Genomic DNA, 24,335 nt, shown 5'->3' with positions numbered 1-24,335 from the left:
AAAAAGCCAATTATCTTTCTGATGTAACTGCTTTAAAACAGTAATATCTCTATGCATTCTCTTGAGTGAGGCATTAATTTGAAGCCAATTTCAACTTTAGAAATATATTAATAACAGTACCTATTTAGTAATCACAATCATTTAATAAGCAGCCCAGTAAACAGCATTACATCTCTCTGATGCCCCTGCCCACTGCTTTACTAATTTCTCAGTTTTTAACAGTGCTTTAACTGTCTGGAAGATTGCTGCTGTCTTGTATTATTATCCTCATGGAGAAGTAAGGTATCACACACTATATTCTTACATTCTGCTAAACATTAACATTAACAGATATCAAATTCAGAAGTAACAGCATGGGAAGATCATTCCCACACAAACACCACCACCATAGCACTGCATAGGTAGGAGATAAATTCCACAATAAATTCTTTAATCCTCTTGCACATCACTAAATACACTGTTACACATTTTCAGCTCCCATCATCAGTATCACTGTAATATCACCTTTTTTTATCTTAGGTAATTTTTAAAATCGTAAGTGAAATAATACAAAGATCAAATGTCTTGATTTAGTATTGCTTTTCTTGGCCATTACATTAGTGAGACAAAAGGAAGGCTTGCAGACCTCACACTGCAAAAAGAAATAGACATTTTCCTTTTCCTATGTGGAACAGAAGAACAAGGAAATAATTCCCTGTAACACAGAATACAAACGCAAATACATCATATGTAAGATATTTTACTGTTTATATAAGGAGAGATGAAAGAAATACTCACAGGAATACAAGCTCCTGAATCTTCAACATATCCAGGATGTTCTTTAAGCCACCTTTCTAAATCTTTTCTTTTAGGGGCATCATCACCTGCAAGTCTTGTTCCATCTTTCAGGTTAATAACAGGAACTGGACTCTCTGCATCGAGCATGCCTTGGGACTGTGTGTAAGTGAGTGCTGGGTTTATTCCTGCAGCAACCTGACAGGAGTTAATACCTGGATTAACCTGGAGAAATTAAAAACATCTGATTTACTGCATTGAAAACAAACCATCACAATTATTTCATGTATGAGTCAACAAAAGCCACAGTTTTGCAGCTCACACTCAAAGACTTGGGCACTGCTCATGCCACAGAAATCCCTTCAAGTCACTGCCCAATTAGATGTTACAGGAAGACATTTCCAAGTGTTCCTATGTTAAGCCACAAATTTTTAATAAGATGCTGCTAAAGTTCATCAGAATTAAAGTTACATTTCAGGAACAGTTATTGATATTGTATATATCTAATATTTAATTAGACTCCACCAGCTGTCATCTGTGTAATCATAAACTATCAGCAAAAAATATCCCAAACACCAAAGTTTTGACTACAGGTTTTTGTGGAAGAGGGACAGTTAGTTATGTTCAGTTAAAAGATGGTAATAATAATAATAATAATAATGATGATGTTGATCTTATTTTTTTTGATAGAAAAATCAAGTTTACTTACATGGTTAGGCTGTTTATTTCTATTCATAAAGAGGACATCAACCCCCTCCACATTCTTCCTTCTTCCTCGTCTCTTTTTGACTACAGGCTGACTGTCAACTATGACTCCGTTGGCACTGGCTGTTAAGTGACTGGAAGTACCTAATAAATAATGCAATAAAACTGGTGTCAGATGCTTGTTTAGAAAGAAAAATATGTCTGAATAAAAAAAAGGAAATAAAATTATTTGAATTAGTGTGAGTGCATGTAATTTCTACATATAACAGCAAAGATAAACTGCCCTTTGTTTTATGACTGTTTAAAGCATCCTGAATATCAGGCTCTGAAAGCCACTCTACTATGAAAATTCATTACTGCCCCTCCACCCCTTCCAAATTAATCTGCACAGGGATGACAGCCGTTGAAAACTGTTGATAACATATAGACAGAGAGGCAGACATCCCTAAATAAATGTGTTAGCAAGACCTAAATGTTTTGTTGGAAATCTTAAGCAGAAGCTGGCCTAAATTAAGCACCCATTGCTAATAGTTTATAGTATTTTAATCAAAATGTCAATTCCTTACTTCAGGCTCACTTTTATTTTATTAGAGTATACCTGCAGTTACTTCATTATGAAATAGGCTATACTTTTTGGCTATAAATCAAAAATTGATTCTAGATTACTGTTCTCCACTGCCTCTTTATATGAGGCCTGAGAAAGATATGAAGAGTTCAAATTGGCAGAAGCATAAATCTGGAACTCTTCATCTTCACTTACAAAGTAGCCACATTAAGTTCTGTGTTAACATGATTACTGTCAGTGTACAGCGATGCACTTTGTAATTATTAAAATCTTCCTTGGAGGAGGTTTACAGTGTACAGTAGCATCATTCTAATAAATGAACATTACAGTAACTGACACTGTGAGAAAGTATCAGGTGCTCCAAACCGGAGACTGTCTCTGCACTGGAGAGAATTTCTCCAGACTGCAGTTTAGAACAACACTGCAAACACCTCTCTCCATGCCAATTCATGGACATCAACAGAAGAACCCAGAAGATTTAATACCAGATTACCATTCTGCTCTCTGATATTTTATGTACCTGATTTGGGAAGTGATTTTGGGAAGTTGACAAGGCTGGTTTCTGAAGCATTCTGGAGTTCACGTAGCCGAGCCAGATATTGCTGCTGACCCAGTGCACCCTCCTCACTTTCAAATGGCCTTTTCTGAGACAGTCCCTGCTTCTGAAAAGTCAATTTCAAACCACCTTCCTGTTAAATAAATGCCAGGGTTAGAAGAGCTTCTGCTGAAGCAGAAAGAACTACTTCATAATCAGGATTTTCACATACAGTTACTCCAGCAGACTTGAGAAAGAATGAAAACACTGTGTTAGACCTTACGCAATCTTGTTCTTCCATGTACAACCAGAATTTGAACAGAAATTTCATCTGAACTGAAAAATCCAGACACTGGTAAGGTGTTTACCTCACGAATCCTAGTCCTAGACCCAACTACAAGAGCAAACAGTCACATATTTTTATGTGGCACAAACAGGTCTCAAACTACAGAGAACCAAAATGTTTGAAGCTTCTAGCCTGCATTTAAACCAGGAAATTTTCCTGTAATCCTCTGGAAGACCATGAAATAATGAAGTGCTTGTTGAAATGTTTAAAAAAAGCTGAACAGTAGAAATACCTTTTTATACTAACCAGATTTGTTAGAAACACCATAAAACAAGCTGTCTGAGGAAGCATCAGCATGGCAAAAATTCAATTCAGAGGGAAAAAATAATGATTCCTTCCAGTGGCTTATGCAAATTAAAAAAAAGAAAAAAGAAAAAAAAAAGAAAAAAATAACACAGAAAAACCCCCTCCCCAAAAATCCAAACCCAAACCCCAAACACTAAGTGCCCAGAAGCAGCAGACCCAAATACCCACAAACAAGTGTGTGAAGAAGTGAGAGTGAGAGCAGGCAGCCACTTGCAGGTAAAGCATGCCGCACACCGCAATCGCAACCAGGTCCTAGGGCAATAAAAATAAACATACGTCATTGATTTTCACTGTAAACTCCTTTTCTCGTACATGCTTCTTCACCTTTGACAGCTGGGGTGATTGGTCATATTCTTCTTTTACAGCTGCAAGGGGGGGTGTGGGTGCACTGGGCTCACTGTACTCTGCAGCTGCCCCTGAGCTGTCCAGGAGTTTGGTGGTGTAGAACGATGCCACTGTGGTGCTGTCGTAGCTCCTGCGGGCTGAAGGCCATTTGCCCTTCAACACTGTCTGACAAATGCTGTCCAGTCGGTTAATCATAACTCGATCCTAAAAAAAGGAGAAAATCATTCTGTAAGACCAATGCTTACCAGCACTGCTACATGTATGCATTAGCTCTTAAATTTAAAGAGAATAGAAATGACTACATTTTTATCACTGGACTTGAAGATTTGAAGTTCTTGGATTTGTACTGATTTACTGTAAAAGGCTTTCTGTGAAAGTGATTCCGTACTTAATTTCACTATGTACCTCTAAACAAATATGCAATTTCTCTCTTCTGTACAGGGTGTGGCAAACAACTGAAATACACTACCTCCCTCATTTCTAAGGGAAACAACTAAATGGTAACAACCAAAGCAGTTATTTGTATGTGTGGATTTGACTCACTGCTAGCAGGATCTGCACCTGTGAGCAGCACTGTAACATACAGCAAATACATTTATAAACTAAATATACAGGTGATTATTCATGTCTCCTTTTAGCTTCCAAAACCATGTAATTCCTCATTCCCATCCTTTGGACACTAAACACAGGTAACACTTCACACACCTCCATAAAACACTCTTCTTAGGTCCCAATAAACTCAGCTAAGTACATGAGGACTACAGAAACTACTAGATTTTTCTCGTAATTTCACAATTATTTGTCAAATAAAACTTGTGACTGCTAAAATTACAAGTTCTGTAAGCAAACACTTATTTCTGAGTTCAAGATTCTTCCCTGTATTTGATGTAAGCTAACTTTTTACACTTTGAATGTCATTTTTCCCAACGTGCCAAGGACCTGTGACATCAAAGTTATGTAGCCCTTGAAAAATTATGAAAAGTAGTATCTAGATTTAAATGGATGTTTCAGGAGTCAACATAACAACAACTAAAAGGTCCTGAAGCTCAAATCCTACAGCTATTTCCCTTGTTTCTTGGTTCCAACATATTTAACAGAATATTAATGTTAGAGCCCACCTTCAACTATTACTTTGGTTTTCAAAGGTGCATTATGAACTTGCCTTTGGCCAGTAGGATGCAGCCAACATGTATCCACCTTGTAGGAGATAACCAGAATTTGATGTCCCATTGTTCATCTGGAAACTGTCTTGTGTCTCATCTTGTGTGGTGCTCAGAGAGGCCACACTTTCCTCATCATAGGCTTTTATATGTGCAGTTCCTTCTGCTAAATAAAACCACCAAAATCATTATGTTGTAAGGGAATTAAACACTCACTGTAAGAAGTTCAGGTGAACAAAACACACACAACAATGTTCAGAGAAAGTCCAAACACAAAGTTAAACTGAAGAATTCATCTCTTAGGATTTTCAGGCTGATTATTTTCTAGGGATGTAAATTCCACACACATTCCTGTTAGCATTTCAAAGCTTAAGATGTTGAACATTTAGCTATTTGGAAACAGACATGCTTCAGAGTAATCTAACAGACAGTCTTCACTTAACATATTTCCTCTGTGGGACAACATTCACTAAAGTATAGAATGAGATCGAAATCAAAGGTGCCTATCACCAGCACATAGCAAATCCATTGGGATAGTACTTTAAAGAACAGCCCATTTAATTTACTGCATGGAATACTGGATGTTCCATGCCTTGAACATGTGTGCCTGCATAATTCAATTGCTCAATTTTTAATCACTGAGGATTTTTTCCTATTATCTCTCCAGTGTGTCCTCTGACTTCCTTATATTTGATCATTAGTATTTAACTTTTGCCTCCATCCAGACAGTAACAGAAGTTTGACTATGACATGGGGAAACAGTCTGAAACAACAAAAAAGCATTGCCTAAAAATGTAACTACTACATCAGCACAAGGAATAAGAGGGGCAGCTTATCAGGAATTAAATTTGTCCTTAACAATAGCTCTGACTGAGTCATCTGATAGAATCCAGCACTCCCCTCAGAGATACTTCAAATGTGTTAAGTATTCCAAAGGGTCATTGTCCTTGTAAAACCAGTTAAATAAAACTTGGGCTTAAAATTAAAATACAGATGAAGTAAACTTTCCAGCATTTAGCAATCCCTTCAACATCAACAGCAAAATCATCAAAACACCTCCAGAAAACAAGAAAACAAAAGAAAAAGGTCAACTGATTTATGGGATTCTGCAGTCTGAGGAAGGCAGGATTACTTGCCTAAACAGACTGAGCTGGCACAAAACAAGGCTAAAGTTGGTCTTGTAGCACACTTATGGTATCCACAATCTCCATATGAATATTTATGTTATATAAGTATTTCTTTGCTGTCATTGTTTTAATGTTTGCATACAACTGTTTCCTCTAAAAATGTCCTTTCCCTGCTACAGGCAGCAGCACATCAGTAATTTTCTGTAAGTGGCATTTCACTTGCCCAGTAATCATTTCTCCAGTAAACTGACCCCATGGTTTCCACTTGTCATTTCCATGGACAAGAAGATCCACCTGATCAAGACAATTAAGACAACCTTGCTCCCTCAAGTATTGGAAAAAAACAGGTTCTTAATGCCACCGCCTACCTTCATTTTATTCCCTCTCTATTACCATTTGTATCACACAGAGAAATCTTTTCACATTCTGAGTTTCAGTGGAGGAAGTAGAGCCACTTCACAGCAGCAAAGTAAGGAGTGTATTAAATAATGAATGACTGGGTTATTAAAAACTCTTAATCACTTTATCAGAGGTTTTTTCTTCTAGTTTGAAGCTTTCACTGTGTCTGTGTTGCATGGTCTTATGTGCTATAGTTACCTCAGCCTTGCCTAAGTAGATTTTTTTAAGTGAATTTTTTGCAAAGTTTTTAAGTGTTTGAAAATTTTCAGTGCAAAAACATCGTTTGGGCACCTCCAGTTCACAACAGAAAGCAGGGGACATGACTCAAGTTTGGACAGCAGGAAGCTGGCAGGTTTCATGAAAGAACAATGAGGAAGCTACATAGACAGGTGAGCAAGAGTGGAAAAAACAAACAGGGAAACCTAAAGGATCTGTTTAGAAAGAAAAAGAACCCATAGTAGGGAATACACACACAGAGTACATTTCCAGAAAACACAGTCCATTCCACTCTCCCACACATGAACCACATGCACAGCAACCTTGCTTAGGGAGCCAGCCAACATCCTAAGTACCTCACCCAAGGCACTGATAAGAAGCAAACAAAAAGCAGTATTCCTGAAATTCTTCCAACTCACTTGGAAGACTCAAGCGAGTATGTTTATTTACATTTACTTTATGTTTAATAAAGTCTACTTCTGTGGGATTTAACAGCCTTTTTAGACATGTTTCCATTACGAATAAACTAGTTCAGTAAAGAGTTATACTGCAGAAGTAAGACTACACACATACCACGTTTCTGTGCCTCCTCTTCATCACTATCACTCTCTTCAGACGATGATGATGACGACGATGATGATGAGGAGGACGATGAGGAAGAGGATGAAGATGCTGAAGAACAAGATGAAGATGATGAAGAGCTAGAGCCAGATCGAGAGTGGGAACAAGATGAGGAAGACGAAGAGGATGAAGATGATGACCTGGAAGAACAGGATGATCTATCTGAGTCAGAGTCTGAGTCAGAGCTAGAGTCAGACCCTCTTTTGCTGACTCTCTGTTTTTTGGAAGCTGGGTTTGGAGTTAGAGGCTCTGTCCTTGCTGCCACCATGCGCCTGTCTGTCTCAGCCTTCACGCTAGGTCTGTGGTCTGTAATTTGTATTGGGGTGCCATTCTTGGGACTCAAAGGTTCAGATTTCAGTATTGTCTGTGTCTCCTCTGTAGACATAGATTCCTCTTCAGAAGACTGAGGGTCCTCTTTCAGACTTTCATTTTTAGCTTTTGTGTCCTCAAAAGCATTCACTTTAGCATCTGACAGTCTTGACTGAGGTGTAAGAGGAGAAGCAGATAATGCCATCTGGTACTGGTGCAAGAGTGGAGTAGAAGTCCTTGAGAGAGCCACTTTGTTTTGATTATAGTTCCTCTGGGCAGACATAAATGAGAGTTCAGGATCACGAAGAATATGATAATCTGTCCTGCTAACTCCATGCTTAGCAGCTCCAATAAGTAAATCCCTGTCGTGAGTCCCACATTCCCACCAGACAGGTAGGTCTGGGTTTGGCTGGCACAGCTTTAGTCGCTCAAACAGCTGGGGGTGTCTGAGAGCCTGTTCTCGCACTTTCCGCAGGAGCTCGATGCGGTACAGAGTCCGGGAAGCACGTTCCTCTGTGATGGGCTGGATAAAAATGTTTGGGTCCACGAGCTCTGTATTAAAACAAAACAAATGAGCTTCTGCCAAAACCAGCATATCAGTACTTTAAGTAGACTACACTAATCAGTTAATATATGTCTCCCTGTTATAAGCTCTCAATTTTACTCTCAACATGTATCCTTAATTCTTCCTCCCCCATTTATATCTTCCAACATATGAAAGAAAAACCCTTTCAAGGTAAGCACTGACAACACAAATTTAAAAAGTAAAAACATACACACCCACCTTCTTTTGAGGGGAGACGACAGACCCTCCTGCACATTGACATAAATGCATACAGGTACTTCTCCAAGCTCTCATCAGTTTTCTTGTGCAGTCGAGCCATCGCTCGAAACTTGGTCCAGTCAAACCGTCCCCTCTCAGGGTCAAACACCACTCCAAATGTGGACACAACTCTGTAGAAGTCAGCTTCTTCTCTTCTTGTCCATCTTAACCAGCAAAAAAATGAAGTGAAATTCTGTCAATTTCTTCACTTTCACACATTATGTCTTCATCATTTTTTACACAAGGGTGGATTGAACAAGTACATTTGCATGCTGCACATACCTTTGCTGTCTTTCAATCTTAGCAGCCATCTTTGGATTTAGTGCAGCTTCTTCATATGGAAGCTGCATCATACTGGTTTGTACTGGGAATGTTGGCTGGACCTGCTGGGCCTGCCTGTTTTTACTGGTTCGTTGATAAGCTGTTATCAGGCGGCGCAGACGCGTTGTTAAGGCAGACTGAGTGGGCCAATAGATTTTGTCCCCTTCCATCATTTGTCCATCTAGATGAAAACCAAGTCATGGGAAAAATAAAGAAGTTGATCATTGCTAGTGCCTGTGGTTCTACACTAGGCAATCTATGTTTTATCTAAGAATGACAGAATTCAACAATTCAAAACACAAAAGCAACCATCTCAGATTTGAAGTTTTAGGGATTTACCTCCATCTGCTATTACGAGATCACCCGGGGATGAAACATCATCCTGTAAAAAAACAAAAGTGAAACACAATTCAAGACAGCCCTCTCCAGAGATTTAGGTTAAATGTACATCTTACAACAATTTCTGAATATGACAAAGGAAAAAAGTAACAAATAGTTTGGATAAATGTCTAACAGGGAGCACAACAGATCTATGCAACAATTCCCTACCATTCCCACCCACACAGACAACTTCAGAAATACACTGAGTAAGCTTTATCAACTTAGAGAAATACAGAAAAAAAAGTAATGACTTGCCCAACAAAAAGGTGAAAATATTACAAGTGAATGAGTGTTAAAAGGAGCTATTAATTGATGCCTACTATACCTCTATGTCATCTTTAAATAGTGCTGGTGCTGGTTTATATTCTGGATCTTCTACATCCCTGTTAAAATTTCAACACAAAAGAAGCCATTTTAGTAATCTTTTACACACTAACAGAAAAGTTCTTACACTCTTTTCAATTAAGCAAAAATATAGTAAGATACTGTATTTAATTTTCTATTTGAAATGAAGACAGTATTTCAGCTTTGGCTTGAATCCTCCTCCCCCCAACTCACTATATCATTCAAAAGTATTCTTTGTGACCACAACTAAAAACCTCAGTGATGAGGCAATGCATAAAAGCAGCTCCCTCTTTCAGCAGTTATCAGTAATTCTCATATTGATCCACTGGGGTCACTGGTCAGCTACACAAGACTAAGACATCAAAAGCTGACCTGAAATCAACTTAAACAGGTCTGAAGCATTCCACCTCTGAATGCTTTTGCAGTTCAGTGTCTAAGTAGTATTTTTAGTATATCAATTCAAGGTAGAATCCTTGCTAACAACAAGTTGCTGCATTTTTCCCTGTGAAATCCCAAACTTCAGTAGTTGATATAAAATTCCTCTTTTCCACCCTAAGGGAGTAAAACCAAAGTAGTACTCCTCGCAAGAATGACAGCAAACTCATGTAAAACCAGTTAAGAAGAGAATAAGGCACAGCATGTAAATTCAAATTTGTTTGCTTTAAAGTCCCAAAACATTCCATACCCATCCATATAATCATTTGCTCTCTGTTCAGCAGCAACTGCTTTCTCATCTGGTTTGCCAACCCTTTCCAAAAAGCAAAGCGCTGGGTCTGCTCTGATAGTGTTGTATTTTTCATAACCTATAAAGGAAAAAAGTGGCAAAAATTCAACTTCCAGACTAAACAACAAAAAAAAACACCAAAACACTGAGTGTAGGGTGCTTTTATATTGGGATGTTACTCACCATGTTTAAAAACTCCAATTAGAAGAGATTTATCTGCATCTGCATCCCACCACTCAGCAGGAACTTCAGAGTGGTCTGGCTCAGGAACCCAAACATCAATTTCACTAAAGACAATCACCAAGAGCATAACAACGTCAACAGAATTCAGAGGATGAAATATATTTCTATATTTTCTTAGTACATTTCTACTTCATGTGGGACTTCAAACTTCTCTTTTCAAGCACGCAAATACGACAAAACCAGAAATACAAAACACCCAGAGAGCTTGATATTTTGTATTTGAGACCAGTAACAGGCAATTTTTTGCAATACAAAAGCAAAACCAGTATACAACATTCTTCTTCTCTCAGTGAACTTCAACTCCCAGCAGCATGTGCTTGCACAATTTTGCAAACCAAGGATTATCCGTTAGTATTTAATAGCATGGGAGGGACTGCTCTTCACTAGTATTTCTGAATCAAATTACAACTTTCTATCTGCCACAAGCTCCTGTAGCAGTGAGTTCAAGACTTTCCAAACAGCAATACTTGCATTAAAAAAAAAGTAAAAAAAATAAAGGCATTAATGGAATACACAGCCATAATCACAAGTATGGTAAAACCAGTCAATTATCATGGCAAGTACATAATTCTATCTTTCACTCATTTTTTCAGTCTATTTGACTTGTATTATTTTACTTTCTATAACTAGACTCATACAGAGGAATCAGGACTTCCTCATGTCAAGCTGATGAAGTGTTTAGTAAACAAAGAGAAAACAAAAACATGTTCCTCATAGCCTAAGGATAAACACATTTAGTTTTAACATTTCTTATTTAGGTGTAGGCAGATTCTTGAATTTTCATCTGACATTTGAAATAAACAAGTAAAAATATTCTTGCTATAGTTCACCTGGCATCAGTTCCATCAAAGACCTTTTGGAATTCACTACCAATGACTTCTTGCTTTAAGTAATACAGCATTCTTACTCGAAGCAAGACCCTAAATGAAGAAAAATGAAAAATACAAATATTACAACTCCAAAAGCTTTCAGTAATTGCAGATGGTTTTGTTTTGTCTTTTGTAATATCACAGATTCCAAGTCATTTTCATAAAACATACTTCCTTCAGTTTTAAGGAGGGGTATCATGCAGCTTAAGTGACCTAAGACTTTATATTTTCATTATATTTACAAATTGTTTCATTGCAAATTTTCTTTCAAATCTTGAAGACCAGGGTCAGTAGAACACTCTTCACTTGCTTCACAAAATACTGCTAAGAACAAACTGCTATTTCCCTTTTCCTGCTTAGAGCATGCCCTTAAGAGAGGATTGAATGGGCTGACAAGGAACATCCTCCCCTTAACCTTTCCATTCCCTCTCACTCACAATTTGGTGCATGACCCCAATGACTTCTCCATGCTTTACCTCAATTCTTGACCACAGCTGTATGAACTGTCCAAGCAAAACGTGACAGGTTTTGCTACAGAAAAATAATTTACCCAAACTCTTTCACTGCCATGAATGACTAAGCTTTCACAAGCTGGTAGCTCAGATTCTCTGAAGCCTAGAAAACATGCCAGAGAAACAGCATGTAAGATGGAGGGGCAAAACTTCAGTGCTTTCAGTCTCTTTGATAAGCACTCCTACTCTTTAGCCCCTTGGCTGCTGCAAGGCATCGATCTCTCCACAGAAAAAACCAGTTTCTTTCAGAATTGCAACAGAATTATTTTACATGTGAAATCATCTGTTCACCTCCAAATACACCACAATCTATTTATTCTAATCAAACTAACACAACTAAAACTTATTTCCTCCCGCTGCCACAACGATTTTTACATCTAAGACAATGAGAAACTAGAAGAACACCGAAAGACATTCGCACTTCAGCTACTGCTTACTTGTTGCAATGGTGTTTTATGTGCTTTTTGTATCCTTCATCTTGTAACAGATGTTCTGGATTGTATTTTCGAAGCCATTCTGCTTTGTGTATATCGAAAGTGCTAGCCTGGGTCTTCACTTTTTTTCCTTTTCTTCCTCTAGGCACAGGGGCTGATAAGCCTATATAATGTAAAATATAAAAGGTATAGATATACATGCCCACAATACTTAACAGTTCCTGCATCACCTACAGGTATTGTGATCTGCAGTGCAGGGACAACACTAACATCAGTCTCTGTATGTCTCAGAGCATCTCTGGAGTACACATTATCAGTAAGGACAAACAGGAGAGGGGAGAAAAGAGTGTGCTGGCTGTCACCTACTATGAAACAGAAAAGGTTCTTATGGACTGAAATGAAAGCCCACACTGAACACCATTTGGGTAAGCCATCAAATCCAAGGCAAAGCAGCAATGACACTTCTTTGCCCATCAGTTGAATTGTGTGCTTGAAATAAATCCCATTTATTCCAAGTAGGATGTGTTCAGAGAGGGGTTTCAGCTGTTTTTATCCAGTACCAGAGGCACACATACACGAAGCTATTTAAGTACCGAAACACATTAAGTCCTTACCAAGGTGGTTCTGTAACTCTCGTGTTTGCCCATCCTCTGTTGGGGTGATGAGATCCCATATAAAACTCTTTATTTTCTCATCCCCTCTGTAGTGAACAAGGCAATAGGCTAACAGGGCTCGGCAGATTATCTCCACATCCTGTTCGTTCAGCTGCCTCTTGAAGCGACCATGGGACAGAATTTCTCTCCATCGACCCCACCTAGTCCAAAGTGAAACACAAATCAGCACCTGGAAGTGAAACACTGGGGTAGCTACAGATTTCTCTTACAAAAGAGAAATTTTCTCTAAAATACTTCGCTTTTAACCTTTTTCTTTCAGCTTAAGTTACTGAGTAGAAATAAGAAAGCAACATTTCCAACATAACTCCACCTGATTGAAACAAACAAACAAAAAACTTTTTTAAATAAAAAGTGCCTCTTTACAAAAAATATGGATGATTGTTTTAAACTTCAAAGACACAAAACTGATGGGAACTCATTCTGACAAGAGTGCTTTTATTTTTCTTTTAAGATGGGTGAGAGAAGACCTATGATTTGATTTCCAAATCAACTTATCTGATTTCAGTATGCTTAAAATAACTAGTTAGATTCTCAGTTCCTATTTGTACCTCACAGAAGTGCAAGATGTTCTACAATTATGGAAATCAAGTTACCTACCAAGGCTTTATTTCAGACATTTTTAAAGGAGTCTTGAACCTGCCTGCAGCACTTACTGTAATGATTTTTAGAGAGATTCCAGTAGTGCCCATTTGAATGCTATAATCTCATTTGAAGAAAGATTTTCACCCTTCTTTCTTAATGTTTCTTTAATTGCAAAATGTCAGGAAGATTTATTACGGGGTACATGATAAATTCCTGTTGTAAATACCTTCTCTGCACACATACCAGTTTATTGCCAAAATAGAGTCAAGTTATTCCACAAATACAATTTACTACATGGATCAGAACTATTTTAAAACACTTCACAGAATGAAGAAGGATGCACACAATACCCATAGACCAGCAGGTTCTTCTCCACACGGAAGCACTCTGTCCTTCCGTAGCCACTGGAGCGGTCACACGGCCGGCGCAGCTTTGGCTTTTCTTCACTCTCACTCTCCACCTCAGACAACTCTGCCAGCTCATCCTTTGTAGCACTGAAGGGCCGAGTTTGTTTCCTGATTCTTGGGGTATCAATAACAAGGCTGTTCTGCAAAATTGCAAACAAGTCTTGTGAGAGAAACAGTTGGTGAGTTCTTCTTAAGTACATGGCTTTAGTTCAGAAACAACTCCTATCCCTCGTCATTCACAGCTATTTCCTGAAGACACTGAACTCCCAGGGAGCAAGTAAAACATTCTGTGGTATTTAAGGCAACAAAAAATGAGTTTCATATGCTAATGCCAGTACATTAGTTACAAACATCACAGAGTATCTCATCTGAGCTGAATACTCACACAGACTACTCTGCAGTCTTCGTGAGAGAAAAAGAGCACTGAGACCTTTTTGAATCAAATGCCTGGGGAATGTCTTCAAGTATAGGTCAGATTTCAGTATTATAAAATTTATACAGGTCTTAAGTCACTTATTTTGCAGATTCCAGGCCAAGATTTACAGACAGAGAAATGGGGAAACTGGAATAATTCCACACTTTCAATCATTTTCAGGTCTTTGACAAAAATCAGAGATACCCAAACCTTTTTCTGGACAGTGCAGTAGGAAATACTACAGCTGTCAGCAGGCTGACTGTTCACGCACAAACAAGCCAGCACAAAAAGTCTGATTTGCTGAAATATTAATCAAAAAGCACCAGAAATCCCGTAACTGCTATTTCAGAGTTCAACAGCAAGCACATACTTGAAAAAACACACATTAAAAAAGTACTTACTCTACCACTGATAGCATCGATATCTATTTCTGCCTTTTTGGCCCATTTCTGCCAGAAGTTGGGATCATCTAGTGAAATATCAGTTCTGTTTCCAGATGCAACAAAACTAGCCTGCAATAAATAGAAGTAAAGCTTACCGACATCATACATCAAAAGTTTGTAGTTTGCCTCACTGCTGTGAAGATTGCCTGACCTTATTTCATCAAAAATCTCCCAAGCAGTTGTTAAGACTTTAGAAGTTACTTACACTGCAAAGCAACTCAAAAGTTCTCCTCCTCCTTAATTTTCAAAAATCAGATCCATAATATATCAGAAAAATCTAATGAACTTTTATGCACCATCAGGAGAGAAGAACATTAAGCAGCAAGATTCTTCTGCTTCTAAGTCTGAATCTAAATTACTCGAATGGAAGAAAAAAGAATCTTTTGAAGAGGCTTATCAGCATTTGGGGATTTCATCTCATGCAGAAGTACTCGCTTGAGGGAAATTTCAAAGGGGCGTTTAAGCTGCCAACAATCAAAGCCTGAGTGCATGGAACAGGCTTAATTTCAGAAGGCATTTAAAAAACCCTGATACACTGCATTTGGGAAAAGAGTAAATACATATAAAAATTTCTAACTCTTCTGATAAAAAGACAGTGATGATGATCTTTAGAAATCTACTTCCTATTTAAGCCATAATCAGCAAGATATAAGAAAACCTAAATAAACATATAAATAAAGAATATTTTTAAATATTGCTATTTAAGAATATAAATATACATTTACAGTATTTTAAGTCTTGCTTTTTTCTTTGCCTTTTTAATTCTTTTGGAATTCTCACAATTGCATTCATGAAGTGTCCATATCCCAAGCTCAGTTTTACTGCTTGATATCCTACACTCTCAGCCCCCTTCCCTTGTACATGTATGTATCTCCACTCACTGCTATTTTAGGAGGTTTCTTATTTTGCTTTTCCAACTCTCAAGCTTTTCTCAAAAAGCTCAAGGTTCAAAATACATCCTTTGTTTATGCATTTTTAGAAATGACCTGACCATTTTTAACCTTATAATTATTGTCATATTTACTTTCCCCTGCCCTTAATGTATCTAAAGACAAATAGATCAATAAACAAATTTGTTTTAATAGTCTTAGTTAATGCAGCTCATTACATGTCACACAAACCTCAGCCTTTTCCAAAGCAGCACAGATCCATTACTCATCTTTGCTCAAGCAAGCGCCTCGCACCCGGCATTTACAGGATCTGTCCACGGCAATCTGATTTTTTATGTGCACACTAACATGAACACACAGATTCAAGAAAACAAAATGTCCCTCACACATACACCTATTAAACACAAGTATGCATAGCTTAAACATAAGGCCTAGGCTCTACGAGATCCAGTCCCATTTGCAGCTGTTCAGTGCCACAGAACACCCTGCTGCTCTGCACCTTGGCAAACGTGGAGCCTCTTCCCTCGGATTCAATCGTGATGGTTTTCGTCCGACGCTGCAGAATCTGGTCGATGTCTTCCTCACAGAACTTGGAGCCTTCATCCTCTTCATCCATAATGGCACCATAGGCACCTCTTCGAAGCAGATCTTCTATTTCTTTTTTGGAGAGTTGTTGGATCTGGGCAAATAAAATTGGGTTTAGACGGTCAAGAAAAAAAATCCCTTAAGCCTTTTCTCTTCCTTTTTCCCATCTTTCCACAACTCAACTGTGTCTTATGATCTGTTAGCCTAAACCTGGAGTATTAAAAGCTATGAGAAAAGTCTAGCTGACAGCTGAAATAATAAATTAGGTGCTTACAGTACACATTTTTAAAAGTATGCCTCTGGTTTTCTTTTTGGTTGTTCTCAACATCACGATAAGCATGTTTAAAAGAATTAAAACAGCTCATGATGATCTGTTCATACTTACATTAAAGTAACACATTATCTTAATATGAGAAGATACAAGGAAGCAAAGAGAAACTTTTCTCCTTGATTTAACTTTGACATTATCTACCTTGAACTTTATGAGGCAAGAAACAGTGAAAGATTTATCAGAGTAACTGAGTACATTTAAAATTATATCAGCTATATTGGTAGTCCACACCAGAAAACAGAATGGAGATGCAAATGACAGAAAAAGGGAAAAGTGGCAGCTTCTGTAATTTAATGCAATTCCCACGATTACAAAAGCAAAAGGAAGGTTATTTCAGGAAATAAATCTACATACACCACCAACACTGTTTTCTCTTCCACTCATACTCTGCAAGACAGCCTTATCCAGTCCCAGTTTCAGACTTGCTCTGTCAAACATCTCTCTCTCATAGGAATTCCGTGTGATCAGTCTGTAGACCTTCACTGCTTTGTTCTGACCAATCCTGTGGCATCGGGCTTGAGCCTTTGGAAGGAAGGGAGCAGGGCAGTTAAAATGTAGGCTTACCTAGGAATAACATACTGATCTTTAAAAAGAAAACCTGTTTCTGCTGTAGCCTAATCCAAAAACAGGAGCATGAACTCAAAAGGAGTCAACACACATTGAAGCAAACAGAAGCAACCACACATTTTCCATACCGTGAACAGTTTCATAAACACAGTGTAGCAAGAAGAATGCAGATGAATGATCTGTGCTGCATGATCCTGACTGGTACTTCCCTTGCAGCAACACCAGGTAAAAAGACCTGCTAGCTCCTAAGTCAGCTGATCCCCTGACACAAATGGTAAAGGAGTTGCAACTTGAGAATTATTTCAATTTCCGCATCCAATTCCTAGATTAGATTAATTCACTTTTTCTTAATGCGTATTAATCCTTTTCTGTATATTATATTTCAACTGAACACCTCTATTTCCATAAATTGCGTTATTGAGTACATACAAAATATAGCCCCTGGGCTCAAAGTGCCATCAATTCTTAAGGGTTTTATCAAAGCACTGACTTTACCTGTGCCATATTTTTCAAAAGTAACTGATTTGAAAGTAAAGTTCCCAACCAAATGAAACCTCTTCTGAATTGAAGGCATCAAAAAACTTTAAACACATGACTTAAAAACATGAACATTTTAAAATTATGTGTGTTCAAACACAGACAATGATCAAAGTGACAAATTTTTTATCCATTGGGTTTAATTAGGGCTCTCTATCACACTCAAAGAAACTTACCTGCAGGTCATTCTGGGGATTCCAGTCAGAATCAAAAATGATGCAGGTGTCTGCCGCAGTCAGGTTGATGCCCAGGCCCCCAGCCCTGGTGCAGAGGAGGAAGACGAAGCGATCCGAGTCCGGTTTGCTGAAGCGGTCGATGGCAGCCTGCCGGAGGTTCCCTCGCACGCGCCCGTCGATCCGCTCGTACAGGTACCTGCAACAGCCACAGACAGCACACTGAGCATTACAAATGCTTCTGTAACTTAGAGTCCTTTGAACAGGTCCACTGCTTACATATTTATTCTTTACAGTGAAGGAAAGTGATGAAGACTAACTCTGATTAGCAGTGGGTAACATAACCAAGAATCATGTCAGAACTTGCGCAGCTGTAATACCAATGCACATCAGCAAGTCCAAACACTGAGCATTTTAAGACAAGTTCTGCATTTTGTCCACTAAGTAACTACCTGATTATACCTGCATTACTTAGTTGCATTAAAACACACCCTAACCTGACGTCCTCTAGGGACACTCAAGTTTTTCACATATCCTTGGATCTCTGCCTAGGGTCACAGAAGTAGGACAGTGGACTCTTATTTTATCCAAATTGCCTGAACACATTAAGGGTAACCAAGAAATCGGCAGAAACCAGAACTTGGTGAGCTGTCATTGGACAAACTGCATATTGATTCTGTAAAGATTAAGAGAAATGCAACAAAAATGACATGACAGCACCTTTAACAGTCTTTATCAAGGCCTCCTGGACTAAACCCAGCAAGTTTTCAAGCCTGAAGCGAAACTGTCATTTGTTACCTTCGGCAATTACAAAGACTGCTTTGAAACTTCTGAAATCAAGTAAAATGCTTAAAAAGGGAGCAATACTTCTGTTCTTGTAAACTGAGTAAAATGCTGAATGTGTATCTAGTAGCCAAAAAGCCTCACAACCATTTTTCTTCTCATCAGCTATAAAATGGCACAGCAGATAATCCACAGGACCACAGGCATTCTGGCACGCAGCCATCTATCTCCTGCAGGCCTGAATTCTGTTAAGTGCTAAGTCTGATCATGTCTGCACTCCAACACTTCTAATCAAATGGTAGCACACAGCAAATTACAGCTTCTATGGATTTCAAAAGATTCCACCTGTAGATATGATTCACTGGTCTAAATGTAACAACGCTGCAGAAAAAGGAACATTTTCCACACTGGATTATAAGTACTACTATGAAGTTAAAATTAATCTTTTAAAATAAAATAGAAAGTGTTGCTCTCCCAGTTCAGACAGCTTCAATATAAAACTATCATTAAAACAGATATTAAAATAATCTATTATCCAGTATTCCAGTACCCACTGCAGGAAGGTTTAACATTTTTTGTTTTTCAACATGTTAACTCTATGTTACTGTGATGTAGTTTTCACTTAGAATTACACACTTCAAAGCAGTATGCACATTGCAACAAACCCACTGGTAAAACAACGAGAACTATGCCTTGTTATAGATTTTCAGGTTGATACAGCAACTACTAATTGTAACCAAGTTTAAGGTTCAAGGTTTCATGCATTTATTTAGTCACATGCTCAAATAAGCATTTAGTTTCCATGGAGTCAATAGTCTATAACAATCAGAGGGTGTACATGTGATGGCAAAAGCCAGCCTAAGGAGCAGGTTTATGGCTGGCAGTTCAGCTCTGCTGCAAACTTCAAAGCAGTCAATTTAGCAAAGACAGGAAGAACATTTGCACTTTTCCATTAATAAAAAACACATCCCCAGTCGTTTATCACTTTGGGTTTATATTCTTTTGGAAGTAAGGAGCTGTATCTTGATCATCTGGTCCAGGTTCAACACCGTGTAAGCAAAGTGAAGTGCTTCCTGGGGTTTGGACAAGCAATGGTAAGTGTGGTTTCTGACAGAAGATATAAAAACAGTACATACCTAACTGTTTTTTATGTTTAATGGAAAAAGCAACAGACTGAAGGCACATGGGTTACTCAAATTGGACAATTCTTTAGTTTTTTTCTGACGTTTTAAGTTAGTCGTGAGCAAACAATCGCAGAACACAAAGTTACACACTGATTAGCAAACAAAAGAAAACTGAACGCCCAGCTTTGGTGTGCTGCTGTCATTAATCCTGCACTACCATTCACACTGAACAATATACTATATAAAATATACAAAAGATGAATCTTACCTTTTATGTATAAGGTAATCCTCCAAAATATCAAGGCAGCGCACCATTTGAGAGAAGATAAGGACCTTGTGGCCTCCTGCTTTCATTTTTGGAAGAAGCTTATCAATAAGAACCAATTTACCAGCAGATTGGATCATTGCTTGCAGGTGGAAGTCAGGAGCACTTGGACTGTATGTTTCTTTAAACTCTCCAAGGATCTTCTCTTCAGCACCTATCAAAGAATATATTTCCATATCCATGGATGTATCTTCACAAATATCTCTGCACACAGTTACCAAAATCAGTGCAGTATTTTAAATACCCCCCTTCAGGCACTGATGGACACAGAACAGAATTCTGGATGGATCTAATGTCTAAGCAAGAAAATCTATTATCAACTTTGACAACAAGTCTTTAGTTTTTAAGCAGAACACCACAGAACACACACCTTGAATGAGGTGAACCCTCTCCTCCAAATCTCAAAAACTGAAATACTTATTTTCAAGTATTTTATATTAAAAAAATCTAAAAAAAATATTATTTTGTCTTTGTGGTGTTTTAAATGGGTCATGAGTCTTTGCAAAAAAACAGTATTTTGAAAACTACTTCTGAAATCGAAGCCAAAACTTTTGGAGCATAAAGTGTATTTTCTTGCAAGTCAGGAAAAACACCAATTATTGGTAAGTGAGAAAAGCAATGAAAACTGACAGAGATCATATCACTTGAAAGAAACATTCATTTTAAAACTTGGAGCTAAAAGGTTTTGTTCATACTGCTTTTAAAGAGCTGTACCATCTCCACGAGATAATTGCTTCTAAATATTCTGTGAAATCCTACAGATCAAGTTCAAGCTTCAGGCCTCAAATATGCAAATGTCTCACAACTTTGTCTTGTGTCTATCAAAAAAACGTTTCCATCTAACCCAATCCTCGGAAAAGCCGAAGACAACATAGAAGAATTATTACAAAATTCTTACATATTTTAAATAAAAGTAAAAAGTTTAAAAATATCAGTCTTTATCCTGTATTTACCTTTGATGAGATAAGGGTGGTTACAACACTTTCTGAGTTCCATCATGGTGTTAACCAAATTGGGTACATTTGCCTGCCCTGCTCCTTTGGATAAGAATGCAAAATTTTTCTCCAAAATTGCTCGGTAATATTTCTTCTGAATATTAGTTAGTTCTACTTCAATTATGGTTTCCTCCTTAGGAGCCAGCTTTTTTTCTACATCTTCTTTTAATCTCCTGAGCATCATGGGTTTCAGGATAGCTTGTAGTTTCTGAACCTAAAGGAAGCACAACTGTTTGTTGCAACATGAAAAAAGGTAATACTGCAGCCCAATGAAAAGGCAGTTCCCCCTAAACTCTAAAGCTCAGATTAACTCATACCTGTTCCTCTGTTTTAAGGTCTCCAAACTCCTGCATGAATGTAGATTCAGCAGGAAAACGCAATGGTTCCAGAAAATGGAGAAGGCTAAATAATTCTTCTACTGTGTTCTGCAGTGGGGTACCTGTTAACAGCACTTTATGCTCCTAGAAAAGGAAAAAAAAAACCAACAAGCTTACATAACCCTATCTGCACACATTTGCAAAAATGTTTGTGTTAAGTCTGAGCATCAAAACCTGAAAATACCAGTTCTGTGTGTCACTAAGCACACAGGTAATACAGATAAGCAGATTTCTTTTAAAAAAATAGGCATTTTCTAGTAGCTTTCTTTTAAACTTTCTCTTCCTAAATCGGTAATGAAAGACTGAGTGAACACTTCAACTTTGCCTGTAATATTCACAGATTTATAATCCTCCCTCTCTACAGTATGAAAAATATACACTGAACATGTATCAGAAAGCAACTCAGAGGACTACTGAGAACAGAGGAAAGTAATAATGAAGCAATAAAAAAATGCAAAACTAGTCATGGTGCATCTGATACACAGTAGTACCAGCTTTTAAAAATCTTTAGCCGTATAAAATAAACTCTTAAATACTGGACTAGACAATCAGTCTGTTTAAAATTCTACTACTTGTTTGCTTTTATTGTTAAATAACTTGCTTAAAATACTTTCTAAATTTTAACACATTGCACAAAAGCTACAGCAAATTTTAAAGGATATTTTCATCCTAATCAAAACAAATACTATACAACAGTATCATCAGAAATAGACTGTGCTTACAGTGAGAACTTGCCACATTTTGTTTAATCACAAATATACCAGCACAAGCTATCAAAACCACATATGTTTGAAGAGAATCAGGAATAGTTATTTCTCAAGAAACACTGCTTGAGAGGTCTTTTACGGCACGTAAAGCAAATTTTTAATTTATTATCATGGTACACTGAAGTAAAAACAATGCCAAAAAGTGAACTGTAGTTACTCACAAGGTTCATTAATTTTAGTCCTTCCAAAAGTTTGCAGTTTTTGTTCTTCAGTCTGTGAGCTTCATCAATAATAACACACCGCCACTCAATTGCATTTAATTCTGGGCACCCACCAAGAATCATTTCAAAAGTTGTGATTATGGCCTGGAACCTGTAGGTACCTCGAACAATACGGCCCTAGAAATTCATCAACACACAAAATTTGTTACATTCCCTCCCATGTACTCAGTTCACAGATTTTGTTGTTGAAATTTTGCCAAGAGCCAGACACTGGATTTTACACTATAAATTGCTTTGTCCTCACACTTAATAATCTTTGTAACTCTCTTAACTCATACTAATGAGTAATTATTCATGGACCCAAATTCAGTATTATCTAAGCAACAGAAAAAATTTAACCCCTTTTAAACTACAGATATAACCATCTAACAGAACTGTTTCAAAAGGTGCCCACAGATAAAACCACATTTTTAATGCTGAGAAAATCTGAAAGAGTGACAGGAAAAATTCTACAGTCAAATCAAAATATATGATGTTAATACAGTTAAGAGTCAAACAATAAGTAATCACAGTATCACCTGAGAACTAGATGAAAACTTTTTATTCAGTTTACTCCATGGGTCTGACAAGGAGAACATGTAAGGCCTTCAGCAAGGCAGTACAGAATCACTCACTAGGCAAACATGATTTCATTTTGATATTTACCGCTGATAATAAAAAGTTCAGTTTTATCAATTTTGAAGAAACACCATGTCAATCAAAAATTATTTATGCACAACATACAAAAAAGGGAAAAAAATCCTTTTAAAATAGTCAGGTTTCAAGTTTTTCTCATGTCATTCAATGGCATGCATTTCAGAAAAGCAAGTTCAGACTGCACACAGTTAACACCAGCAAAAGGAAATCAACAGCTACATAAAGGTAGCAGAGCTTAATCAGTATTATTTTTTTCTCCCTGCTCTTCACATTCAGGACCCAACTGCAACCATCTGTGTACACTTTAATCTCCACAAGAGTACCAGCGTCACTGCTATTGAATTGCAAAATTACTCAGCACAGTGAAACAACACACACATCTTGCTGCAAACACTGCCACTAAATTTACCCAGTAAGCATTTGTTGAAGATGCTCACATGTAACATCCTGGAACGTGAAGTGACTTTCACCAAGATAAAAACACAGATAATGTCAAGTGCCCTTGTCACTGCTGCCACCTGAGTCAGGTTTGGGGTGAGTTACTGCACACAAGTGACATTACAATACCTGGGAGTCCCTGAAGTACATCTCATACTGCTGAATCATCTGCCTGCTGATCATACTTCCATGGTACACCACAACGTTCAGGTCAGTCCACGTGCGGAATTCCCTCTCCCAGTTTGTTATAGTGGAGAGCGGAGCTATGATCAGGAAAGGGCCTCTTATACCAGTCAGGAGGATTTCATACAGAAATGTAATGGACTGAATGGTTTTGCCAAGGCCCATTTCATCTGCTAAAATGCAATTTCGCCTGAAAGCAAAAAATATTTATTTGTTACTATCATCAAAGAAAGTACAGACCCTAAAGCTGTTACTAAAATGAACAGTTTACAAAAACAAAGCTCAAATATACCAGTTTACAACAACAGTCAAGACTGAGACACTGTAAAAAGATCCTTGAAAGCATTCCCCGGGGTTAAGGTGAAAAAATGTGCACAAAACCTTTGTGTCAAGCTTTGCATCAGGTTTAACACTGTCAAAACCTGAGAATGGAATGTTCCGTGAAGGTCTCCTACAAAAATATTCCAGAAATATTCTTTTGGGACTACCTTTGCCCTAATTAAAGGAATTTAAATTAAGCAGGTTTCCTACATGCACATTCACCTTGACAAACTGCTAGAAATTAATGAAGATTCCCTAAAAATCACAAATGGGAAGTATCCCAGCTACACTCACATGAAAGGAGTGCCTAAGAGCATCATTAACAAACTTCATTTTTTGATTCCAGAACTAGACAGATGCCTATTACTAAATTATTGCATGAAGCACCACTCCATGCTTGCCTTTAGCCATACATTCCAGCCCTTCACTGTTTGTAGATGTCACACAGCTCTGCACTGATTTAATGAGAAATAAAATCATATTTCCTTCTGCAGATCAATA

General features: G+C 37.7%; 1 protein-coding gene across 6 annotated transcripts in view; it reads right to left on the bottom strand.

Annotated features, from left to right (window-relative positions):
• CHD9 (chromodomain helicase DNA binding protein 9) overlaps nucleotides 1-24,335 on the bottom strand; it is a 71,743-nt gene that overhangs the window by 6,946 nt on the left and 40,462 nt on the right. For 4 of the 6 annotated variants that reach the window (XM_033070013.1, XM_033070008.1, XM_033070011.2 and 1 more), the window contains 25 exons: nucleotides 23,460-23,703; nucleotides 22,197-22,373; nucleotides 21,209-21,352; nucleotides 20,850-21,105; nucleotides 19,840-20,050; nucleotides 17,668-17,863; nucleotides 16,742-16,909; nucleotides 15,971-16,150; nucleotides 14,540-14,650; nucleotides 13,667-13,863; nucleotides 12,675-12,874; nucleotides 12,064-12,223; nucleotides 11,076-11,165; nucleotides 10,186-10,289; nucleotides 9,964-10,081; nucleotides 9,259-9,316; nucleotides 8,892-8,934; nucleotides 8,514-8,733; nucleotides 8,193-8,395; nucleotides 7,052-7,960; nucleotides 4,739-4,902; nucleotides 3,508-3,780; nucleotides 2,565-2,733; nucleotides 1,484-1,623; nucleotides 778-999 (listed from right to left, as the gene is read on the bottom strand). In XM_033070013.1, coding sequence (XP_032925904.1) covers nucleotides 778-999; nucleotides 1,484-1,623; nucleotides 2,565-2,733; nucleotides 3,508-3,780; nucleotides 4,739-4,902; nucleotides 7,052-7,960; nucleotides 8,193-8,395; nucleotides 8,514-8,733; nucleotides 8,892-8,934; nucleotides 9,259-9,316; nucleotides 9,964-10,081; nucleotides 10,186-10,289; nucleotides 11,076-11,165; nucleotides 12,064-12,223; nucleotides 12,675-12,874; nucleotides 13,667-13,863; nucleotides 14,540-14,650; nucleotides 15,971-16,150; nucleotides 16,742-16,909; nucleotides 17,668-17,863; nucleotides 19,840-20,050; nucleotides 20,850-21,105; nucleotides 21,209-21,352; nucleotides 22,197-22,373; nucleotides 23,460-23,703 — 4,957 coding nt within the window. The remainder of the gene's footprint in view (nucleotides 1-777; nucleotides 1,000-1,483; nucleotides 1,624-2,564; nucleotides 2,734-3,507; nucleotides 3,781-4,738; nucleotides 4,903-7,051; nucleotides 7,961-8,192; nucleotides 8,396-8,513; nucleotides 8,734-8,891; nucleotides 8,935-9,258; nucleotides 9,317-9,963; nucleotides 10,082-10,185; nucleotides 10,290-11,075; nucleotides 11,166-12,063; nucleotides 12,224-12,674; nucleotides 12,875-13,666; nucleotides 13,864-14,539; nucleotides 14,651-15,970; nucleotides 16,151-16,741; nucleotides 16,910-17,667; nucleotides 17,864-19,839; nucleotides 20,051-20,849; nucleotides 21,106-21,208; nucleotides 21,353-22,196; nucleotides 22,374-23,459; nucleotides 23,704-24,335) is intronic. The other 2 variants (XM_033070010.1, XM_033070009.1) reach the window with 2 other exon arrangements.

The sequence above is a fragment of the Catharus ustulatus genome, chromosome 11 (assembly GCF_009819885.2).
Source record: "Catharus ustulatus isolate bCatUst1 chromosome 11, bCatUst1.pri.v2, whole genome shotgun sequence".
Lineage (NCBI taxonomy): Eukaryota > Metazoa > Chordata > Aves > Passeriformes > Turdidae > Catharus > Catharus ustulatus.
Note: the sequence above shows the minus strand (reverse complement) of the source record. Positions and strands in the feature narration are given on the sequence as shown.